Genomic DNA, 25,058 nt, shown 5'->3' with positions numbered 1-25,058 from the left:
TCAAGTGTGTGGTTATTGAGTCCAATTCAAATGCGTGGGGGACATATGTGTCCGAGAACTGAGGGTGGAAGGAGAGCGCCTAGGGATCCTCAGAATGTTTTGTGCGTGTGACTCAGTGAAATACTTAGACGCCCTGAGTTCAGGTGGAGGTGAAGATGGCACCCCTAAGTAGTTCCACGTTAGCAGTGACTCCATGAAGACGTGTTCTGAGTTCTTTGGATATCGGTGTGTTTTGTAAATATTGGAAGGTGAGGGGCATTTTTATGACTTGAGACCTTTGTGAGACCGAGAATCCCAGCTGCACAACCCAGACCACATCCTGATTGCGTCATTTCCAGCAGGAACGCCTGAAGTACTTTGCTTCCTCCCAGGTTCTCAGAGCCAGTCTGGCTCGGGGGGCAGGGCCTGGCTTGGGGGCTGCCTTGGTCCACGTCTGATGCGGTTAAGCATGTTCGGAGCTCCGCATCGGTTCTCATTTAACGTTCTCTGCTCTGACTCACGTCAGCAAATCCCTCAGCCTGATTCCGGACAACCAGGAACCCATATCCCCAAGCCCAAGATTTGGGCCTTGCTTGTCATTGAGAAGTGTCATTGGGCCCATTTCATCCTCCCCTGGAGAGCAGGATGCGTGTAACCAGCACAGAGTGCACCAGTTCCCACCTGGGGAGGTGGCATCGGGGGAGGGAAGCTGGAGCTCCACTCTCATGGACAGAAGGACGGATTCTTTTTGTTGTTGTTAATCCTCACTTTTATTTTTCCATTGATTTTTAGAGAGAGTGGAAGAGAGAGAAATATCGATGTGAGAGAAACACAGTGATTGGTTGCCTTCTGCACAAGCCCTAACCAGGGCCTGGGCGCGCGAGGAGACTGCAACCGAGGTACATGCCCTTGACCGGAATTGAACCTGGGACACTTTGGTCTGCAGGCCAGCGCTCTATCCACTGAGCCAAACCGGCGAGGGCGAAGGATGGATTCTTGATTACAGGGGACACCTTATTGGATGGTCCACTCTGACTGCGTGGTAGGCAGTTACCGTTCCTGTCCTGCTGGTGAGCTGCGAGTGGGAAATGTCCACAGAGCCACTGGACGCTTCTATTTGTGGCCTCCATAAATAGACACCCATAGTCCTCCTGGTTTTGTCCTTTTTTCCTCCCTTTCAAAACCTGCTTTCATAACCAGACTGGAAACTCGTTCATACTAGGCTTGCAGTGGCTGCCACCGTTGTAAATGTCCCCTGCGCTTAACCTGGACCAGAGCCCTAAGCCACAGAGAAGCAACCCGGAGTTGACCTCTCAAATACCATCCACCAGGTGTGGGGTTGGAGGTGGAGAAGTTTCCCCTGAAGTGACCCCCAGTGTCACCTCTGAGCCCTGGCGGGTCCCAGCACACCTGCTTCCTGAGGCCCTGAGCTGCTGCCCTTTGGGTGGTGAGGAGAGGTTGCTGAAGACAGGAAGTGTCTGTTAGATGGCAGGACTTCTGCTTCCGCTGCTCTGTAGTTTTTTCTTTCATCTCCAGTGCAGGGAAAATTAAAGGTCACTGGATAAGGGGGGTGTTGAGGTGAGGCTGATGGTTGAGGTGGAGCACCAACTGCTCTTTGGGAGTTGGCCGAAGTTACTTCCTCCCTTGGGAGGGGCTGGTTGGGGAGCACGAGGGATCTAGCCAGGAGGTTTCCCGGAGGACAGACGCATCCCAAGGTCCTAGTTCACTAGTGCCTACGTGCATGGTGGTAGATCTTTTCTTCCATGACCCCCACCGCCTCCTACCCTGGAGTAGGAGCATCAGATGCTAAATGAGGAAGGAATTAGGGGTAGGATTTGAGTGTGAGAAGAGTAAAATCTTTGAAGTGGGGCAGAATTAGGTTCAAATCTGGGCTCCGTCATTTACTGTGGGAGCTTGAACCAGCTACTTAACCTCTCTGGCTCTCTCACCTGGAAAATCAAGGCCACTGCCTCATTGGGTTGGTATGTGAATCAATGAAATGGCATATGAGAAATGTCCCATTGTGTGCCTGGTACTGATTAACCAACATGAACCCCTCTTCCCACCCCACCCCCGCCCCCGCCCTGGGCCCAATGCAGCTGACCCAGATCTATCACCTCGATTACCATGGCTCTGTCCAAGCAGGGCTTTGCGGCCCAGTAGCCAAAACACCTGGAATCACTGCAGTAGGGAGAGTGGTCCAGCGTGTCCCTGCCCGCCCCACGTTCAGGACAGACAAGCAAAGCTCTTAGCCTCTTATCAGGGTTCCCAGGGTTGATTGCTCAAGTTGCATTCCTGCAGTGCAGGGCCTGGGAGCCTCCTCCAGCTTGTGAAACCTCCCCAAGGAGCGGCATCCAGCTCACCCGGTGCTCACCCCGTGCTCACCCTGACCTGCCTCGTTCCAGGAGCGGCTCTGCAGGGACTCTGTGTGCTCTCAGGAGCCTGATCTTTAGAGAAGGACTTACAGTCCAAAGCCCCTGAGTTGTTTTATGACTTTACACATTTTGGGAAGATGGCAGATGACGAAATCCCATTCATTTCCTCTTTCGGTCCCTCTCTCCTCTCCCTCCCTTCGCAACTCCTCCCCCCTCCCCCCTTCCTCCCACAAATATGTACTCTTTGCTTACTCTGGGAGGAAGTGTTGTGCTAGGTGCTGGGGATATAGAACAAAAGGCACAAGCCCTGTCCCTAAGCAGCAAAAGAGACAAGGGAGCAGCTGTGGTCAGTGTAGTGAGAGGGATGTAGTGAGAGGGGCCGTGAGGGCATGGGGGGGGGGGGGTGGCGGTGTCCATAGGGAAGGCACTTGGAAGGAGCTGATGCTTGCATTGAGGCGTGACAGAAGGTCAGAGAGGTGACCAGACATGGGAGGAAAGGTCTGAGGCCAGGAGAGCATGCTCATTTTGAGAAATGCAGGTGACTGGGGAGGGCCAGAGTGTGGGATGTAAAGGCTGGACAGGTTTGGCCGGCCATCAGATCATGGAGGGTTTTATAGGTCATATCAGGGAGTTGACGCTTTATTCTGAGCATAATGGGGACCATAGAAAGGCTTTACCAGGGGAGTGACTTGGTCAGAATTGCCATTTAGAAAGACACTCATTTGCTTCACACCCTATGATGTTAGGCTCCAGGATCCATAAATTTGCGCGATGCCTCTGAGTGCCTCTCCTCCCTGAATCTGAGAGGCTCATGACTCAGTCACGGTGTAAAGTCAGGGTGGGCAACTGGGTGGGAAGGGAGTAAGGGAGGAGCTAGGCATCAGAACAGAACGTGCTGGGGAAGAGGCGGGGTGGGGATAAGGTTGCACCGGGTCTGCCTCTGGTGGGTAACAGTCTGTGAACCAGAAATGCTGAGGAGCAGAGCTCTGAGGATTTGAGGCATAACTGGGTTCTTTCTTGTTTCATTCCCTCTGAATTTTCATCACCCCCATTTACAAAGCCTACGGAGGTCAATGTCTTTCCTGGAGTCATAATGAGTCAGAACACGGATTTCAGCTTCCCAGCTCGGGTTCCGTCACCACCACTCCTGCCCACTAGGGGGCGGTACGTGGGGGGAAATCTACAGTGAAGGAAACAACCCATATGAGTCATTCTATTATTCCTTCTAGTTCTACTATTTTTCATTAAAAAAAAAAAAATGGTGGTCCTGACCAATAAATTAATTTCATGGCCAATAGTCAGTTACAACACATAGGGTGATAGAACATGGGCAGTAAAATGAGGGCTGGGGCATGGGTGAGGCATTCTCTCTCCATCCAAAATGACTTAATTTGTTCTAAGGAAAACGTGCTTTTACCAGAATAGTTGCAAAAATTTATGGTGCAAAATGGAATAATTAATTTATTACATGATTGATTAGTTCAAGTCATCTGTGGAGTATCCACACTGGGCAAACCCTGGGGTATATGGGAGAGAATAAAAAGATAATGACTCTCTTGGGGCACATGTAATCTGAGGTGGAAAGAAACCCATAAAGAATGATTTGCGGTACAATACAGTAAGTGCTAAGCAAGGGAACATGTGTGTAACGGGAGCACAGAGCAGGGCGCCAAACCCAGTCCAGGAGAGTTTCCGGAAAACAGGATGTCTCAGACTTGTCCAGGAGGTGTAGGTGTTAGGTCGGAGGAGGTAGAGGTGGAGGAGGACAGAGGATCCGAGCAGGGCAGTTGTACAGTGTGACACCCCATACTGTGCACGTGTCAGATGGGAGGTAAGGTGGTGGGAGAGGCATCGAGGGGAGAGGAAGGCAAGGACTAGACGCAGGACTTTTCCTCCAGGTGGTAGGGAGTGATTGGAAAAGCTGGAAAAGCTCTTATTTTTTCTTGGAAACTATTAAATAATCTCTGCACCCTCCCCAGTCTTTAATGTTACCCTCACCTGATAGGTGAACAATGATTTGGCATTGTGTTAATTTGCATTAACCTGACTGCTGGTGAAGTTAAACATTTTTCATGTGTTTATTAGTGCTGTACTTATTCATGTCCTTTGTCCATTTTCCTCCTGGGGCTGTAATATGTTTCTTATCGATTTATATGAGCTCTTTATATATTAAGGATAACAAACCTTTGTCATATCTACTGCATATATTTTCCCCAGCCTTCTAGTTTTGTTTAGAATGTTCCTGACATCCAGAAGTTTTAATTCTGGTTTTGTCAAATCTATTGATTTTCTTTCCCTTAGTGATTTCTTCCATTGCTTTTATGATTAGAAAATCCTCTCTCATCCAGAGGACAAATAAATATCATTGAAATGTTTGAAGCAGCAAAGTGCCATGGGTGGATGATTAATAATAATATTCACAGGTTAGATGTAGTGGCAGAAAAAAAACAAAACCCAAGCAACCAGAGTCAAAAAAAGAAATCAAACTTTGCTTTATCCACCCCAAACCTAGCCAAAGACTAGGGGTGGGAATAGTTAGGGATCAGAGAGATGGATGAGGGAGACGAAGAGGCGGGGAGTCTTGAAGGACTAGTAGGAAGAGATCAGGTAGACAGAGTGGGTGAGAGTGTGCAGAGAGAAAGCTATCTGTCCCAAGGTAAGATATGAAGGAACGTCATATATTTGGTTAGAATCTTAGATGAGAAGAAGCAGTTCTGGGTGAGGGGATTGGAAAGACTCAGGGCCTGTAAATCATGTTAAGATCTTTATTCTGAGAGCAATGGTGAACTGTTGAAGATATAGCCCAAATTATTCTTGGTGCCTCATGGAACCAGTCTCTGCATAGAGTTTCACTCAGGAAGCGCCGTCTGGCAGCCAAGACCACTGACAAAATTCCATCGACAACGGCACTGCCTGCCCTCTCTTATATAGCCTGTCTTCATCTGGACCCGATGGTGGGGAGATAATGTCTTTGCTTATCCTTTCTTGCCCTCTAGTCCTTGGTGCTGGGAAAGAGCCTGGGCTCTGGAGGGAGACAGAACTGGGTTGGAATCCTGACTCTGCTACTCCCTGGCCATCTCCTTTCTCACCTGCCTGCTTCCCTTCTTCCTGCAAATTCCACTGGACACCTGTTAGGTGCCACGCGTTGTCTAAGTGCTGGGGATATAGGGCAGAGATAAACCACACAGTTTCTGCTCTCACAGGATTATAAACTGGTGAGGGAAGACAGATATTAAGCAAATGATTGCTTAAGTGCATATAAAATTAAAAGCTTATAAAGTGTTTTAAGAGGAGAGATACAATCTTATAAAAGATGGTTAGGGTAATTAACCTACCAAGGAAGGCTTCCATTAAAGGACTCTGCTCTCTGGGGGTAAGTAGCAGTTCTGAGGTGGATGAGTGGGGACGCAAGGAATACACCATGCAAAGGTCCTGTAGCAAGAACTGAGACAAGGCCAGTGTGACTGGAGCGTAGACAAAGGGGACCGGCCATGGGACGGACTTGGGTTTTGATGTGAAGAGTGAGGTGATTTCATTCACATGGTTTGTTCTCAGTGCTGGAGTGGGTTGGAGGTAAAGACACAATCAGATTTGTGTTTTGAAAAAACTCCTTCTGGCCTCTATGTGGAGAACCAGTTGGAGAAGGCCAGAGTAGGGAGGGGAGACCCAGTGCTACTGCATCAGTCTGGGCAAGAGAAGATGGTAGCTTGGCCTGGGCGGGGAGAGGGAGTTGGAAAGTCAGGGGAGTGGATGCATTTGAGGGATATTTAGAAAGTAAAATACATAAGACTTGGGTAGACTGGACATGGGACAGTGATGCAAGGTAACGGGGTGTCAAGAAAGGTTTGCATGCCTCCATGGGGATGACAGTTTGGGGACAGGGATCACTGGTACAGCAAACACCAGAAGAGGATGCAGTTTGGGGAAGGGGTTGAAACCATCTGTCTTGGCCTTGAGTTTGAGATGCATTTGAGACACCTGCGTTGAGTTAGATAAAACGGTTGAAGCTCAGAGTAGAGTGGGCTGGAGATTTTTCATGGATCATTATTATTAGAGTATGGCTATGGGCGTGATGCTATGGAAAGAGTAGGGAGTAAAGCAAAAGGGCCATGAAAACTCCAACATCTGATATGATCTTGGGCCAGTCTAAGGCTCTTGTAATTTTGATGGTTAAACGAAGTACCATAGGCCCAGTGCCTGGTGCACAGTAGACACTCAATAAATGTTAGCTACATCTCCCTTCTCACCTTTAACCACTCTTCTCCCTTTGTTTTATTCCTTTCTGTCTTCAGGCTCCATGGACTGCAGCTGGAGACGAAAACCTAATTCTCCCAACTTGAGACGGCTGTAGGGTGCCTCGTGCATGTACCAGGCAAGCACTGCTCTTCCCCGGGTCCCGCCCGGAGAGCCCACCTTCTGAGAGCTCTCTGACACTGGACTCAGGCTACTTGGGCCCAATGCCAACACTTGGAGAGCTAACTTCCTTGGCCCGCACAGCAACATCGACCCCAGGATGACAAGCGTGCCACCTCGCATTGTTCCCGGAGAAATGAGCCGGCCAGATTTCCCCATCCCACCTGGGAGGGGGGTTCTTGGGGGTATCACTGAAATAAGCATTTTCAGAAGCCACCACGGGAGAATGAGATGTGGTCAGAGGTTTTATATGCATGGAGTTACATTCCTCGGGTTCCAAAGTCCCCTGCCCCTTAACCCAGTCCTGGAAAGCGTGCAGCTGGGAGTCCAGTAGAGCCCAAAGCAGGGCCAGCACCCACCTTTCCATGGTGGAGCTGGGTCCGGCAGAGCATCAGACTAAAGCCCATGAGTCCTTCGGGTGGAGTCCCCCTGGCCGCGGGCCACGTGGGCGAACGCAGGGGAACGCACCCCTTTCAGCAGCATTTCTAGAACATTTTGTATTTTTTTCAGCGGATTTTCACAGTGATTATCTCAGTTGCTCATCACAGAACTTCTCATCATAAAATGCACTTGCATATTTTATTTACCTCTAGTCCTTTTCCCACCGCAAAAACAATAGCATTTTGAGCAAATACGCGTACGATGCCAGGAATTCACTCTGCTCTTATTCTGAAGCTTGCTTTCTCCTTTTAGTTTTAAATCATGAATTTTATCTTCCTTGTCATATTTTTCCCCCACACGTTTCAGTGATTCTCAAAATCACAATTCTCCTCTTTTTTTTTTTTTTTTTTTTTTGGCACTTGCTCTCTTCATCTCTTCAGTACTGAGGGTTCTGGCCCCCAAAGGCCATTGTGCCGGCACATTCAGAAACTCACATTTTTGACTCCTCTTCACCTCATTTCTCTTGGAAGCAGATGCTGTTTATTCTGCATTGAAGCTTCAAATTAGCTTTAACTGGAGATTTGTTATGCAAGACAACCTCACACCACACAGCCTCAGCCAGGTCCTGGCTGTGCCCCTGGCTTCTAAAGATCCTCTCTGCTTCTCAAGCCTCAAATCACACCCCCCCCCCCCACTCTCCTCCCTCTTCTGCATAATACGTACATGATTTTGCTCTCTGTATTCTTGATCTCCATCTTCTGTTATCTGTGCTCGTCCTCTCCTTAGAGACGTGTCAGGCACCTGCTATGAACCACACTTTGCTGGGCTCTGAGGACTCCAATGCTCACGACCTGGTCCTTGACCTTGAAGTGCCCCCAGGCTGCAACACTGGGTCTCAAACCTGAGGGCACATTTGAATCAACCCCCGAAGAGTTTAAAAAAATATATGAATGCCAAAGTCCTAGTCCTGGAGATTCTGATTTATTTGGTCTTGAGCGGGACCGAGGCATTGTTACTTTTTTATTTTTTATTTTTCCCCTCCCTTTCCCCCCATTGATCTCTTCTAGTCTTCCCCGACTCCTCACCCCAGGCCATCACCACCCTACTGTGTGTATCCCTGGGTTATGCATATATGCACACAAGTCCTCTGGTTGACCTCATCCCATCCACTGACCCTCCCCTCCCTTCCCGTGGAGATTCCGTAGTCTGTTCTATGCTTCTACGGCTATTTGGTTCATCAGTTTATTTTGTTCCTTTGATTCCACATATGAGTGAGATCATGTGATACTTTTCTTTCTCTGACTGGCTTATTCCGTTTGGCATAATACTCTCCAGGTCCCTCCAGGCTGTCTTAAAGGGTAAGAGATTCTTCTTTTTTACTGCTGCACAGTATTCCATAGAGTTATTTAAAATAAAAAAAGAGGTTCTAATGTTCAGTCAGGGATGAGACTCACTCACAGGTCTAATACATGAGGCAGACGTGTAAGTGTTATAGTAATCGGTATGGTACTTAATGTTAGGACCTGAGAATGTAAGACTTAAAGCATGTGACCCTGTGTGGACTGTTATAGTAATTATTATAGAGCCTAATGTTAGATATAGGAATACTGTGTGAGACCCAAGAATGCACCCTTGTAACCCCACTAGTACTGGTAAACAACCTGATGGGAACGCCCAAAGCCTGTACACACCCATAGATTAGCAGACCCCGGGTGGATCCACATATGGCAGCCGCTGATAACACACACACCAACGAAGACCACGCCTTCAGAGGGGTATATAACCAGACAGTCTGATCGACCCAGCAGCGCACAGCTCTCCTGTCGCCAGAGCGTGAGGACCTGTGTGTGCTCACGTCTCGGTTCCCAGCACAAAACTCTGCCCAATTAACTGTCGATCGACGAAAGAGCCAGCAGCCAACGGCGCCGTCTATCTCTTTGTGTGTATCAGCGAGCATCGCCGGTGGATCCTTCCCAGCGTCTGAGACCCATCAGGAACACATTTGGTTTCACCTGGCTACCTTCTGGAAGGTTGCACCCTTGTCTGTGTAGCGGAGCCGAGCTCCCTCTGTAGGCCTGGCCACATCCCTGCAGGCGAGCTTTGGTGCGTGTGGGGGCTGTGCCCTCATATCTAGATTTGGGAGTTAGAAAGTCCCACTTGTATCCCTGGCGTTGATCTGAATTCTCCAACCCAGATCAGAGGGTAGACATACCATAGCAGATGAATAGACTAGGTATGTGTCTCCCATTTGGCATATGATGCTTGTGTGTCCATGTCATTGATCAGATCTCAGTGGAGCTTGGAGGAGAGGCCCCTGATATCTGTCATGAAGCGAAAGTTGTGATAAAAAGTCATAAAAGCATAAACGGTATGAAAAGTTCAAAGGTAAACTCATTAAGTTCAGAAGCATAACATAGCCTTAGGACCAGAGAGAGAGAGAGAGAGAGAGAGAGAGAGAGAGAGAGAGAGAGAGAGAGAGACCTAACTAGTTTGGTTCAGTGGATAGAGCATCTGCCTGCGGACTGAAGGGTCCCAGGTTCGATTCAGGTCAAGGGCATATACCTTGGTTGTGGGCACATCCCCTGTAGGGAGTGTGCAGGAGGCAGCTGATCAATGTTTCTCTCATCAATGTTTCTAACTCTCTATCCCTCTCCCTTCCTCTCTGTAAAAAATCAATAAAATATAAATAAATAAATAAATAAATAAATAAATAAATAAATAAAGGGGGGGAGGAGAGAGAGAGAGGTCATCTAAGCACCCGAGGGACTGTGAACGCTGAGAGAGGCTTCGGAGACAGGGGGCCTCCTAGGAATGGGGTCCCCACAGCCCGTCAGGAGCTGCTTAAACGCCTTGCCTATCTTCACAGCAGAACAACAACCTCGTGCGATGGGTATGAATGCTCCCACCGACCCGAGGCTCAGACAGGTGGAGGCACTGGCCCACATCTGGGCTGAGAGCCCAGGTCCCCAAGTCCATTGGCGGGTGCTTGCCTCCATGTCCTGGTGTGCCCGCTCTCCTAAAGGCCGGACCTGCGTGTGGCCCCTGAGACAGTGAGGTGCTCCTGCCTGGGAGGGGTTGGCACTGGGCAGGACAGCCCTGTCCCTCAGGCCCCTGCTGGCTGCAGTGCCCTGGCCAGGTGGCCCCGTGGGTGTGACCCGCTGTACTAGTCCCTTCCTTAAGCACACAGAGCAGACACTTTTCCAGATCGGGGACAAAGTTCAGGAGGCGGGGCTGGCGCTGCAGTGCCGGCGGCTGCCAGGTGTGAATAACAAGGTAAAGCACCTGGGACACAGGTGTGAGGGGCCGTGACAGCACCAGGGCCCAAGTTCACGTCCTTCTCAATGGATGTCGGGCTGCTCCCTGTCTCATGCTCCCAGAGCCACGAGGACTCGCAGCTGGGAATTAGAACGTGCCACTCCTCCCTTCCAGTAAAAGTTGAGATTCATGTCTCTGTCTGTCATTCTTAGCGTTGACTTGAGGCCTAGTCGAATAAAATATGTGTCTAGTGGGGACCTGCCCAGTCTGGGGCCCTGCTGAATACTGGGTTTGGAGAGAGACTCATGATTCTTTTTTTTTTTTTTAAACAATTCCTGACCTTTACTTGTGGTAAATAAATAATAAAAAACATAAAGCACATATGTACATACATCGAAATGACGGAAGTTTTTTTTTTTATAAATAAATGGGAGATGGCAACATAACCACGAAACGATGTACGTCGAGTCCGACATAACCCAAGGACTGTCTGTACTTCTAATTATTTGCGTCTTCCTCAGTTTGTTTCTTTAATATCCTATAATTTTTCGAGTACTGGTATTTTACCTCCTTGGTTAAATTTATTCCTAGGTAACATTTTTTGTTGTTGTTGCCATAGTAGGGACTTATGATTCTTGATCAGCCCTTAAGACTTGACTCAGCCATGTCCTCCTCCCGGCTTTGCACTGGGCTGTCCCTCTGCCTGGAACACTCTCTCTGTCCTCAGTTCTTCCTCAAGGCCTGTCCAGCTGTTGCCTAAAAGGATCACAGCTAACACTTAATATACTAATACGGCCTTCCAGGCACTGTTCCAACATTTTATGTTTATTCATTTCATTTAGTCCTCTCCACACCCCTATGACATAGGTATTATTATTCGCCTTTGGCAGATGAGTAGAATGAGGCACAGAGAGGTCAGGGACTTGTCCAAGGTTACCCTGCTAGTAGGTGGCGAACCTGGGATTGCATTTGGGTCTGTTTCCAAATTCAGATGGACAGCTAGTTTAAAGGAAGGAGCATGGATCCAGTTCAAATCCTGGACTCACCCCTTAAAGCTGTGTGAGTCTGGGAGGTGGCTGAGCCTCTCGGAGCCTCAATTTTCTCATCTCTAAAGGGGACTATACATCCAACATTGAACAGATGCTTCTGAGGTTTAAGAGTGAAATTGTCGATTGTTCACCATAAATACGAACTCCCTTCACTTGGTCTCTCCTGACTTTGGAATCCATGGATTATATAAATACAAAACTTGAGCATAGAAAAGAATGTCAGCTCTGGAAAGGATCTTAGCTATGACTCAGTCCGATGCATCGACCGAAGGCCAAGGAAGTGACAGCACCTGCTCCAGGTGACATGCTAAGCTGCTGACAGTGACAGATTGCGAGTTGCCTTCCCTAATACCTGTTCTAACATCTTCTTCCCTTTGGTAATAGAGCTGCTGGTTTTTAGCTGGTTCTCAGCTTCTCACAAAAAGACTACATTTCCCAGCTTTCATTGGAGTAGTTGTGGCCATTTGACCATGTCCTAGCGGCGCTAGAATCTAGCCAATCAGATGTTGGATGCTTTCTGGAAAACTTTAAAGCTGGGCCTTCCTCCTCACTACCCCCAGTTGTCTACCTCTGGATTTATTTCACATGAGACAGAAATGACTTCTGTCTTGTTTTAAGCCGCTCTTATTTGAGTCTCCTGTTACTTCCAGTCCAACCTAATCCCTATGGAAAGCATTCAGTAGGCCCTAGAACAGGGGTGGGCAAACTTTTTGACTCGAGGGCCACAATGGGTTCTTAAACTGGACCGGAGGGCCGGAACAAAAGCATGGATGGAGTGCTTGTGTGAACGAATGTAAATTCAAAGTAAACATCGTTACATAAAAGGGTACGGTCTTTTTCTTTTTTAGTTTTATTCATTTCAAAGGGGCCGGATCCGGCCCTCGGGCCGTAGTTTGCCCACGGCTGCCCTAGAACGAAGGCCAGTCCATGTTTGCTGAGTTGACACTGGGTCCCCCAGAGAGGCCTGGCTGTCTTTTTTCATCTCTGCAGGGAGTGGTGCATGAACCTGGAGTTTTCACAACTCGAGGCCCTGAGATGACTTCTGGTGCCTGTGGAGTGGGCAGCTGCCTCTGGAAAGGGGGCTGTGGCTGGAACGAGGTTCTCAGGTCTGGGTGTCTGGCCTCGGTCAGCCTTCCTTCTCCAGCCACAGGGAAAAAACCCAACGGCAGAAACATCCTTGGGCTCTGAACATGGGTCTCCGGGTCAGGCTCGCCCCGGGTTCTGAGCTGGTGAGCTGTGGGAGCCTGAGGAAGCCCAGAAGGACCCTGCGGGAGGACAGATGCGCCCTTCTGCTGTTCCTGTCGCTGCCACCCGCAGGTCTTGAAGATGATGGCTTATTTCTTCTTTAAAGAATGCTTCTCTTTTTGCTTTCCCTTGAAGGGACAGAATGGAACTGATAGCTGTGTCTCTAACTCCTCTCCCAGGAAAGCCACAGAGTGTATCAGTTACTCAGCCTGCCCTTATCTCAGCCAATGGGAAAGCAGGGGAAACTAGCCCAAGGCCAAGAGAATGCTAGCCACCCCCCTGTCTTTGTGTAACCAGACCCTAGCTGCACCCTGCCCTTGCGTCACTAGCCCCCGGCCCTCACTCAACCAACCAGAATCGGCCAAATCAGTGGTCAGAGTGTGCCCCCACCCCCGACCCCAAGTCCTATAAATTCTTTGTTCCCTTGGGACTCAGGGCTCTCTCTTGCATCCAGTAATGGAAGCATGGGGGGGGGGGGGGCCGGGGAACCAAGTCCCGGGCTTGAATAAATGACTCCATGCTTTTGCATCGGACTCGGCTCCCTAGTGGTCTGTCTTGGGGGATCTTGAAATCTGGGCATAACACCCTCTTTCTGAATTAATTTTTTCATTGTGAAATGTTTCAAAGATGAGACAAGAATAGAAAGGACCATCACGAGGACCTGTTTACCCACCATTAAGCTTTATCCCATCATGCCATGTTTACATCAGACCTCGTGTAAAGGAATAAAACATTACCGATATAACGGAAGCTACCAGCGTGTTCCACTCCCATCCCCGTCCTCCCGCCTCCTCAGAGGTGACTGTTACCAGGAATCCAGTGCTGATCATTCCTCTATTGCTAAGATCAGAGACTCAGTGTGCAGTCACTGCTCAGGGAGAGGCCGTCTGGGGCCAGGGAAGGGTGCACGCTGGGCCCCCAGGTTGGACACCAACTCTGTGTGTGGTTGCTAAGACTCGTTGATAATTAGAGTCTCCGGGTTGCTAGGCGACCTGGGTTGCTAAGAATCTCAGTTTATTATCTGTCTTGACTTGTCAGAAGCCCCGGGTTATTTTGTTTTTCAATTTATTAAAGGTTTGATGGTTCTCAAAGGCCCCAAGTTATTAGAGGCCTCAATGATTAGGGGCCCCGGCTCTTAGGGCCTGTGGAGTCGTCAGGTTGTTGAGGCACATTTGGGTTACGTTCATGTTCTAATCATTTACCCTCTAGCCCAGCGGTTCTCAACCTGTGGGTCGAGACCCCTTTGGCAGTCGAACAACCCTTTCACCGGGGTTGCCTAAGACCATCCTGCATATCAGATATTTACATTACGATTCATAACAGTAGCAACATTACAGTTATGAAGTAGCAACGAAAATAATTTTTTGGTTGGGTCACAACATGAGGAACTGTATTTAAAGGGCCAGAAAGTTGAGAACCACTGTTCTAGGCAGACAAGTCTGGGAAGCCCAGGGGATGGTATCCACGGGGAGCAGTGCTGGGAGCGGAGGCTGGCGGACTGGGGAGAGGACAGACTGTGGAGGACCCACTGGCTGCTGGACTGAACCAGCTGATCTAGTCCTGCAAGTGACAGAGACCCATCGAAAGGCTTAAAAATGGGGACGGGTGCATTCAGCTGTGTCACATCCACGTAGAAGGACGCGTTAGGAAAGGACTGCAGTCCCAGCTAAGATACGCTGAGAGCACTGACCGGAGTGGTGGGGACAGAGGTGGAAGAACCATTTTGACCTCAGAGGGACACCAGGCTGGGGTGGGGAGTGTGACAGGGATGAGCAAGCACTTTTTCCTTTTTTTTTTTTAAAGGCTGTATTTGTTTCCCCGAGGGTGCATCCCTACGATGTAAGTCCAAGTGGAATGCTAGCTGCATAATTCCCTGCTTATCCACAGATCTCCTGACTTCAGCGAGGGCCAAGACAGCAGCAAGTGGGTAAAGAAAGGCCTCTGACCTGTTGAAACAAGTCATGCTTTTCCTTTGCCGTATCCTTCAGGCCGCGTGTGTGTGTGTGTGTTTTGACAATTCAAGTGAGGTTCTCCAAAGTTTGGTTACTTGGTTCCCTCTCCCTTGTAATAACAGCAATTAAAAGCTACCTTAAATGGAGTGACATGTCTGCTTGGTGCCTGGTTCTGTGGAGGATGCGTTGTCCGTATCCCGTTAATCCCCTTCACAACCCACAGGGGCTGGTTCTTCTTATTTTCCCAGTGAGGGTGGTGAGGCTCAGCAAGACTAACTACCCGCCAATGTCATAGAGCTAGAGAGTTCACCTCATCAGGACTCCAGTCCAGGTCTTGCTGCTCTCAGCTGGCGGCCCTGTACTGTCTGAGCCACAGATGGTGTGAGGGGAGGGAAGGAGGTCAGCCAGTAGGGCAGTGATGGCGAACCTATGACACACGTCAGAGGTGACACGCGAACTCATTTTTTGGTTGATTTTTCTTTGTTAAATGGCATTTAAATATATAAAATAAATATAAAAAATATAAGTCTTTGTTTTACTGTGGTTTCAAATATCAAAAAATTTCTATATGTGACACGGCACCAGAGTTAAGTTAGGGTTTTTCAAAATGCGGACACGCCGAGCTCAAAAGGTTCGCCATCACTGTAGTAGGGGAACCGGGGCAAGGAAGGGAATAACTTGGGTTGAGGAACCTGATGACTGTTAAAGTGTTTTCTACCAACTTCACACAGAGAGTGGATCAGTTAGGGCTCTCCACAGAAACAGAACTAAAAGGATATGTGTGTGTATATAAATACACACACACACACACACACACAAATACAGGAGACTTTAAAAAGTTTGTCTAGAAGACTGGAGATTATATATTTATAATTTACTAGAGGCCCAGTGAACCAATTTGTACACAGGTGGGGTCCCTCGGCCTGGCCGGCAATCGGGCTGATGGGGAGGGAGGAGGGCGGCTGGCTGGGGGAGGTTGACTGTGGGAGTGCACTGATCATCAGGGGACAGCTCCTGCATTGAGCATCTGCGCCCGCCCCCCCCCAATGGTCAGTGCGCATCATAGCAACCAGTCGACCAGTCATTTGGTTGTTTGGTCGCTTAGGCTCTTATATATATAGATGATAAGGCTCATGCAATGATGGAGGATGAGTTGGCAAGCTGGAGACCCAGACAACCAATGTGCAGTTCCTGTCCAAAGGTGGGCAGGCCCCAGGCCTAGGAAGAGCTGATATTTCAGTGGAGGCCACAGGCAGGAAGAAAGCCGGTGTCTCAGTTTGAACAAGGTCAGGCAGGAGGGATTCCCTGTTGTTTGGGGAGGATCAGCCTTTTTGTTCTTTTCAGACCTTCAGCTGATTGGGCAAGGCCCACCCACATTACGGAGGACAATCTGCTTACAATCCGCTTTACTCTTCTATTGATTTTACTGTTAATCTCATCTAATGAACAGTACAGTGAATATAGACGACATCAAATTTGCTAAGAGACGAGACCTTAACTATTCCAACCACTAAAGGCATTATGTAACGTGGTAGAGGTGCTACTTCTCCCTGTGATGGCAATCATATTACAATATATACATGGATAAAATTAGCCTGTTCACCTTAAGTGTATACATTATATGTCTCTCTCCTTTCCTCTCTCTCTAAAAACAAAAAAACAACCAGGGAGGAATTGAACTGGCTTTGGGGAAACAGGAAATACTCCTACAGAGCTCAGCAGAGACGTAAAGACCTGCACATTCCCAACTGGGGCCTTTGTCTGCCCTCATACCTGTGCCTCTTGAGCTGCTGTTTCTTATTCCCATTTAAAAGTGAAAGTCAGGTGGGAAATAACAAAACACGCAATAAAATAAAATCAGCCAAAAGATGACTCAATAAAAAGAAGCGATAAAATGGTAAAAGCAGGCCGATGCAGTAAAAAATCCAAAACTCAACCAGACAGAATCACCACCGAGGGACCAGATGATAAAAACAATAGCGAAAATGGGCTGATCTAAGTCAGCGGTTCTCAACCTGTGGGTCGTGACCCCTTTGGGGGTCGAACGACACTTTCACAGGGGTCACCTAAATACATCCTGCATATCAGATATTTACATTACGATTCATAGTGTAATATGAATCGTAGCAACATTACAGTTATGAAGTAGCAACGAAAATAATTTTATGGTTGGGGGTCACCACAACATGAGGAACTGTATTAAAGGGTCGCGGCATTAGGAAGGTTGAGAACCACTGATCTATGTGGTCACAGAGACAACGAGGGAGGATTATTTCCATTTTACAGACGAGCAAAGTGAGGCTTGGGAACTGAGAACCAGGGTTCCAGGAGCCAGGACTGGGCCCCAACTCCATTCCATAGATGAAGAAATGGAGGTTCACGCCTCAAGGCTAAATAGCCAGGCAGGGGTCAAGCAAGACAGTGAACTTGGGTTTATCTAACGCAAGTCCAGAGCTCTTTCCCTGAATAAAGGCTCAGGCCTGGCTGCACACTGGAGGCATCTGGGAGCTTTTAAGTAATTCTGGTGCCGAGTAGACATTTTTCCAAAGAAGACGTGCCAATGGCCGACAGGTACATGGAAAGAGATGCCTAGCATCACTAGTCAATAGAGAAATGCAAATCAAAACCACAGTGCATATCTCACAGTATCCAAGACACAGCAAGGATTGGCAAGGATGTGGAGAAGCTGAAAGTCTTGCGAATGTTGGTGGGACTGCAAAATGGTGCAGCCACATGGAAAACTGAGTGGAGGGTCCTCAAACCATCAAAAACAGAACCACCGAATGATCCAGCAATCCCACTTCTGGGCATTTATCCAAAAGATTTGACATCAGGGTCTCGAAGAGATACTAGCACTCCTGTGTTCATTGCAGCACTATTCATAATAGGCAAGATGTGGAAACAATCTAATGTCCACGGACCGATGACTGGATTTAGAAGTTGTATATGTTGTATACACAATGGAATACTCGTCAGCCTAAAAAAGGAAATTCTGCAATACACGACAACATGGAGGACCCTTGAGGATACTGTGCTCAGTGAAATAAGCCAGTGACAGAAAGACAAATACTGCATGATTTCGCTTATATGAGGGATCTAAAATAGTCACTCTCAGAGACTCAGTGGAATGGCGGTTGCCAGGGGCTGGGGAAGGGGGTTTGGAAAGTTACTAATCCATGGGCAGAAAGTTTTAGGTGAGCAAGATGAATCAGCCATGAGATCTGTTGTACAACACTGTACCCTACAGCCCGTGGTACTGTATTAGACACTTAGAAATTTCTTGAGGCTAGAGCTCATGTTAAGTGTTTGTACCACAATAAAATTTTTAAAGAAAAAAGAAATTGTGTCGCAGCCATTTGGGCTCAGTGGATAGAGCATCAGCTTGCAGACTGAAGGGTCCCGGGTTCAGTTCTGGTCAAGGGCACATGCCTGGGTTTCGGGCTCGATAGGCAGGAGACAGCTGATCAATGATTCTCTCTCATCATTGATGTTTCTCTCTCTCTCCCTCTCCCTTCTCTGAAATAAATAAAAATATATTAAAAAAATAAAAGGAAGCATACAAAATAAAAAAATTGTGACTGTGGCTGCACCAATTCTCAGTTCTAACCTGGTCAGTCAGGCAGAGGAGAGGCACCTGGGGCAACTGAACCCGTTTATGGCTGTGCTGAGCTCTTAGTAGTAACTGTGCGGTGTATTGAGCACTCTGAGTACTAAGTACTAAGAACTAAGTACTTTAAGTACTAAGCATCTCTACAGATGTTCCAGGAGTTGTTATGCCTACTTGAGAATTGAGGAAACTGAGAGGTTGAGTCACTTTTCTGGGTCACCCAACTGGTAGCCACCAGCGCCTGTGTTCCTGCCCAGCTCAGCCTCCCTGCTGTGCCACACAGCTGCCAGCAGGGCCTCTGCGGGCACAGGCATGGCGGCCGCATGCCCTTCCACGCCACTTCTGTGTCCCCCAAGCTTTAGGGTCCACACTGAAGAGTCATCGTCCAGATGGAGAAGGGGGGTGGTGTGTGGCTCAGCATTCTAGAACTTTCAGCCAATTAGAGGGGTTCGGCGGTGGGAGAGGCTGCCTGGGGAGACAGTGGGCACCTGCTGACATTGCTGGGTCATCAATCACTGGAAGGGTCTGTTAGGAGGAGAAGGGTCATCCTTCAAAGCAGTGTGTGTGGCCCGGCCAGTGTGGCTCAGTGGTTGAGCATCGGCCTATGAACCAGTAGGTCACGGTTCGATTCCTGGTCAGGGCACATGTCCAGGTTGTGGGCTCAATCCCCAGGAGGGGGCGTGCAGGAGGTAGCCAAGCAATGATTCTTTCTCATTGACATTTTTATCTCCCTCTTCCTACCTCTCTGAAATCAATAAAAATATATTACCCCCCCCCAAAGTAGTGCGTGTGTAGAGATGGGCAAGGGAAGTTGCACTTAAATATCCTCATATGTCCCCAAGGCTCTGCAATTGAGGGGCTTAGGGGGACTGGTTGAATGTCAGTGGGAGAGAGATGGTTCTAGAAGATGAGCTCACAGAACTGGGGAGTTCCAGAAGGCCCCATGTGAGTTTAGAGACCGCCTGGGTGCCTGGGGACCCGGCACTGTCACGGGCGTGGTCCTCACCTGAAGTGGCGTCTTGGCACCATCACTGCTGCGTCAGCCTTGGTGGGAACCACACCTGCTCAGTGAGCCCCCTGCCCCTCTTCCTGCAGCTGTTAACGAGGTCCCTGGGCTGGCTGGCCAGGGAGGGGCATGGAGTGGGAAGGGAGGTGGTCAGAGATCGAGGCATCCTGGGCTGGGAGGTGGTGAGTTGAGAGAGAGAGAGAGAGAGAGAGAGAGACCGACACACACTGGCAGGTCTCTGGTCTCTGAGTCAGCAGACCTGCCTCCTTGTGCCTCTACTAGCAGACCTGCTGTGAAATGCTCCCGATAAAATGACTTGTAAGTCACTTTGCTGCAAAAATTCAAAAACAGTCTCTGAAGAGCAGTCACTTTGGTTTCTTTGTCTATAAAATGGGGATCATAACCCTGTCCCGCGTGGATTGTTGAGAGGATTAGATGAGATTAAGTTGGAAGGCATCCGGAAAAGGCTGGGCACCGTGTCTGCCAGGTGTGAACTCAGGTTAATCGTCTTCCCTTTCCTGCACTTTGATGGGAAGCGCTCATACTTTTGTGGGCACCACTTCAGGATATTTCCACTTAAGAAGCATCCATTGAACAGCCACTCCATAGCGGCAGCTCTGCTCGACCCCTAGGATGTAAGATGAATAAGACAGTCACTGTTCTTTGCAAGTTTACCTGGTGGTGGGAAAGACTAACACATACTCCAGTCTAGTGGGACAGAGGAGGGCAGAAGCACAGGGTGCTTTGGAGTGTTGGGGAGCAGTGGCCTACCGGGGAAGTCTTGCTGGAGAAGTCATCTCTGATGGGACCCTTGATGTCTTAGTGAGAGTTAATCATGTAAAGGAAAGGGGAGGCTTTCTGTGCTAGACGGCAGGACCATCTTGGGTTGAATACAGTGTTACTGGAACTTCAAGCGTGAGGGAGGAGGGGTCCTCGGCTGGATCCTGAGGGGCCCTGTAGATCCTGTTTAGGAGCACTGATGAAGGGAGCTATCAAAGGCTGTCACAGGCTTTATGTTTCAGAAGACAATTACAGTGGGGCCTTGACTTACGAGTTTAATTCGTTCAGATGCCCAGCTCATTAAGGAACTCGTTAAGGAGCTCCTTAACTCAAATTACTCTGTCAACTCAATGCAAAAAATCTGCCGAGAGACAGCTGGTATCTCAAAAAACTCGTTAGTCAGGACACTCGTAAGTCAAGGCCCCACTGTATTCTGGTGAATATGCATCAAACACGTTGGAAGAGGACACAGGACTGGGTACAAGGAGACCATCCTCACACCAGGATGGTGCTCTGAACCAGGGGCAGGAAGGCTGGGAGGGGCAGTATCATCAACAGCACCTCGGGATTGATCGGTTGGGATGGGTGAAGGATGGAGTGATGAAGGAGTGAAGAACAACATCTACATTTCTAGTTTGGAAAAGCATCCTGGATTTACAACCAAGAATGTTTTCAACCACGATAGGGAAGAGCAGCTGTTGGTGGGAACGTGCGTTCTGCTGTAGGCGAGCTTGGCTTGAGATGACTGGGATGTGCAGGCGGAGAGGTCCAGGTCTGTTGCCCTGGGAAGATGTGATAAGTCATCAGCCTCCAGCAGAGGCGACAGCAGGGCTGCCCAGGGTCGCCTGAAGTGGAGGAGAGAGGCCTGAGAAGGCAGCCTCCAGGGTGGAGGTCTCTGGCAAGGTGATGGTTTGGAAGGAGCGTTTCAGCACGGCCTTGGGACCTGTGTGTGCGGGAGGAAGAACTGTTTCCACTTAGAGGCTGCAGTGACCTTGCTTCAGTTCAGGCCAGGGAGGGAGTCTCTGTGCCAGAAGAGACTTTCCGTGGCAGTCGGGCTCAGGGACTGATTTACACCCATGACACTGCCCGGCCCGGCCCCTCTGGGAACATCCTCTCACGGCCATACCCCAGTGGGACTTTGGGTTCATAGAAACTTTGGTCTCCATCCAAACGTTGCTCCTTCCTAGTTATAAAATCTCAGGCCTCAGGATTCAGTACTGCCTGGCCTATCATATGGGGCTCAAACTAGGGTTGTTTTCTCCCCCAAGTCCCTGCCTCTTCTCCTAGCTTCTGGGACAGGGTGGTGTCAAGCAGGATCGGAAGGGAGAGGCGCGGGCCTCAGGAAACCCTCTCTGGGATCTTGGGAGAGTGGCTGATGCCTCATCAGGGCTGCAAGGCTGCTGGTTGGCAGTATGGAGCCTTCTCCCATTTCCAGTTCCACTCAGGCCCCGTTTCTCTCCTTCTTCTAAGGGTTAGACTCCTGTGAGAGGACGGCCAGGGCTGTGGAGCTGCCCGCTGTCTCAAAGCCCAGCTCTGAGCCGGCGTGGTGGGGGCTCCACCTCTGCGCCCTGCATGGAAGCCAGGGGCTGGGCTCCCAGAAGGCAGCTGTGCCCACCTGGGATCCTGTTGCTGGCCGTTGCTTCTCTGCTAAGCTGCCTGCTCACCTGCGGCCAAGCCAAGGTCTACAGTCGCTGCGAGCTGTTCCGAGTGCTCCAGGAGTTCGGCCTGGAGGGATACCGTGGCCACAGCCTGGCTGACTGTGAGCACCCCCCTTCCTGGCTGGTCCTGTCCCCCTCCATCCACCGTTTTCTTCTCTCTCCTCTCCCTCCTCCTCCTCCTCCTCCTCCTCCTCCTCCTCCTCCTCCCTCAAGGGGTGTGTCCTCAGGAGCTTTCTGAGCCTCAGTTCTCATTTGTAAAACAAGAATTATGTGAGATCACAGGTAGAGAACACCCCACACGGAGTTCAATGTTTAGCAGGCAGGAAACAGGCAGTCAGATCATAATGGCCCCTTCATGGTCCCCACTGCTAAAGTCAACAGAATAGTTTATATCTCAATCTTAATCTTGGCATGAAGATAAGACATTCCTACTGAGGTTTAGGGCAAACTGAATATACCAGCAATGCCAAGCGTTGCAAGCTGGTGGTGGTTTGGGAAGCTGTGGAGTACAGCCACACCTGGACTCATGTTCCTCTAGGTCAGTGGTTCTCAACCTTCTGGCCCTTTAAATATGGTTCCTCATGTTGTGACCCAACCATAAAATTATTTTCGTTGCTACTTCATAACTGTCATGTTGCTACTGTTATGAATTGTCATGTAAATATCTGAGATGCAGGATGGTCTTAGGCGACCCCTGTGAAAGGGTCGTTCAACCGCCAAAGGGGTCGCGAACCACAGGTTGAGAACCGCGGCTCTAGGTGTAGCCCCTCTACAGGTTTCACCTGCATCCTTCTAATCTTGCCTCTAAGGATTTTGTTCTTATTCCTTCATCCCACAAACATTTCTTGGACTTGACTATGTGTAGCACAATGAGACAACGAGGAGATTGCTGGCCTAGGGGCAGGAGGTCTGAGGTCCAGTCTTGACTTGCTCTTTGGTGGCTGTATGTAACCTTGAATAAGTCACTTGGCCTCCTGAGGCTCAGTGGATTCCTCCGTTAGGTGGGAGGGAGGGCCTCTGCCCTGATCACCTCGAAGCAGGAGTTGAGGCTCCAAGGAGCTAACAGTGAGATCTGCACTGTGAGCACTCTGGTCTGAGGCGGCCTTGACCAGGGGACCCTTTGGTCTGTGTCTCTACTCTGTACAGGGCTTTGTCTTGCTTATTACACAAGTGGCTTTGACTCAGCTGCTGTGGACCACGAAGCTGATGGAAGCACCAACAACGGCATCTTCCAGATCAACAGTCGGAAGTGGTGCAAGACTCTCAAGGAATACAGCACCAAGGGGTGCAACATGTACTGCACCGGTAGGGGGCCTGCGCCTGGGCTGGCGGGGGCCGGGCCTCCATACTAGCCTTTGCTTCTCTCTGGTTTTGTTTGCTCCTCTTGCCTTTATCTCTGAGTGGGGATCCCCTTACATGGTGTTGGTCCTACCAAGGAGAGCATGATGGGGCAAGTGATGGGGGTGGATCCTCCATGGATCTGACTTGGGCTCCCTGATGGGAGATTGTCCTGAGAACTATCAGAATGAAACAGGGATTGCTTCTGATCAGAGACAAATACCTGTGCTTCCAGAGGGGTCAGGCGATAGGGCTGAGCTTAGGATGGAAGTGTGTGTGTGTGTGTGTGTGTGTGTGTGTGTGTGTGTGAGAGAGAGAAAGAAAGACATTCTCCATGTATGTCCAGCTCTGCCCCCTGCTCCCTCATCCTGTTTCTCTGCCTCCCACCCCAGAGTTACTGGATCCTGACCTCAAGAATGCTGTTATCTGTGCCATGAAGATAAGTCAACAGCCCCAGGGGCTGGGCAGCTGGTAAGTAACTTGGGCTGGAGCCCCCAAGGGCATGTGGCCAGGACTGGTGGACAGCAGCAGGGAACTGGCCTTTTCTGAGTGCCCGCTTCGTCCCAGGCACCATTCCCCAGCTCCACACTCTGACCCGCCCTCCTTTTGGTGGTAGGGATTACCACTACTGACGTACTCACAGACAGCACCTGCGTGTCAGGGAGGATAAGCAGTTCACTGGAGGCCATGGAGCACAGCCTGGCTCTTTCCAGACTTGCCTATGTTGAGATGCCTGCCTCCAGGTCCGCTAGATCTGGGTCTAGTAAATATTTTTGAACCATGGCATCTTTGTCTAGACTAACTTTCATATAAAGACCCACGATGTGCAACAGATGAAACGATAGATTCCTGCCCGAGCAGGGTGGGCTCTCTGGGGCCTCAGCCTGTCAGCCTTCGCTTTCCCACTCCTTTCCCACATGATGGGAAGCCCTCCTCACAGGCACAGGGATGGGATGGGCATCGATGGGGCGTAAGGCTAGATCTTTGGTTCACAGAAGGTCCTCGGACGCAGTGGCCCAACAGCTTCCCAGCCTCTTCTGATGGGAGCTTCACTTAGCCTGCAGTGGTTCTCAACCTTCTGGCCCTTTAAATACAGTTCCTCATGTTGTGACCCAACCAAAAAATTATTTTCGTTGCTACTTCATAACTGTAATGTTGCTACTGTTATGAATCGTAATGTAAATATTTGATATGCAGGATGGTCTTAGGCAACCCCTGTGAAAGGGTCGTTCGACCGCCAAAGGGGTCGCGACCCACAGGTTGAGAACCGCTGTTCTAGGGGGTTCTTTGACAGTTAACACAGTTCGCTTTCCTCTCTTTTCCTTGCTAGCCCCTGTCCCCACCTGATTTCTGGTTTAGAGCCTACGCTCATTCCTGTTCTTCTCTGAACAGGGACTGAGGCTGTCTCTGACTGGGTCTCTCCTCTCCCCCACTCTCCATCCCCAGGGAGGCCTGGAAGCATCACTGCCTGGGTAAGGACCTCAGCGACTGGGTAGATGGCTGCACCTTCTAGGACCCTCTCTGGACGGACCGGGCCATGCACAGCAGGCGGGGGTGTGTGGTGGGGGCCCTGCCCAGGAAGGAGCACAAGGCAATTGATAAAGAATAGTTTAACACACGTGTGTTTCTCAGCTGTCACTGTGATTTCAGGTGGCCTGTTGGAGCCAGAGCATCTCAGGGTTTCTTCACCTGTCCACTGGGGCTGGGCCTAAGCGAGGCTCCCAAAAGCCAACCGTGGAAGGCTGGCTCGCATTCCTGGGAGGCCTGGGGGCTGGGGGCTCAGTGTCTCCCAGACCACACCTAGCAGAGTTTCCTAGACCCTTTCCCTGAATCTAGTTTTGCCAGATTTATCAAAACAAGCGAGCAAGCAAACAAACAAAAACAATGATAACAAAAACAGGAAGCCTGATGCCCTGGCCGGTTTTGCTCAGTGGTTGCCCAGGAGCAGGTGGAGATGGAAGAGCAGTATCCAGGGGAGAGGGTTCTGGCCAAAGCCAGGCAGCCCTCACTGGTGCATGAG

The 25,058-nt window shown here is 49.6% G+C and overlaps 1 protein-coding gene across 1 annotated transcript; it reads left to right on the top strand.

The window, feature by feature from the left end:
• Positions 1 to 21,614: 21,614 nt before the first annotated feature.
• SPACA3 (sperm acrosome associated 3) lies at positions 21,615 to 24,551 on the top strand (the record flags this gene model as incomplete). Its single annotated transcript, XM_081110249.1, has 4 exons — positions 21,615 to 21,801; positions 22,847 to 23,005; positions 23,431 to 23,509; positions 24,485 to 24,551. 4 exons carry the CDS (start codon positions 21,615 to 21,617, stop codon positions 24,549 to 24,551), a joined length of 492 nt encoding a protein of 163 aa, XP_080966375.1.
• Positions 24,552 to 25,058: the final 507 nt, after the last annotated feature.

Source organism: Myotis nattereri (genome assembly GCF_964212035.1).
Source record: "Myotis nattereri genome assembly, chromosome: 16".
Lineage (NCBI taxonomy): Eukaryota > Metazoa > Chordata > Mammalia > Chiroptera > Vespertilionidae > Myotis > Myotis nattereri.
The sequence above is the reverse complement of the archived record's forward strand: the minus strand, read 5'-3'. Positions and strand labels throughout refer to the sequence as shown.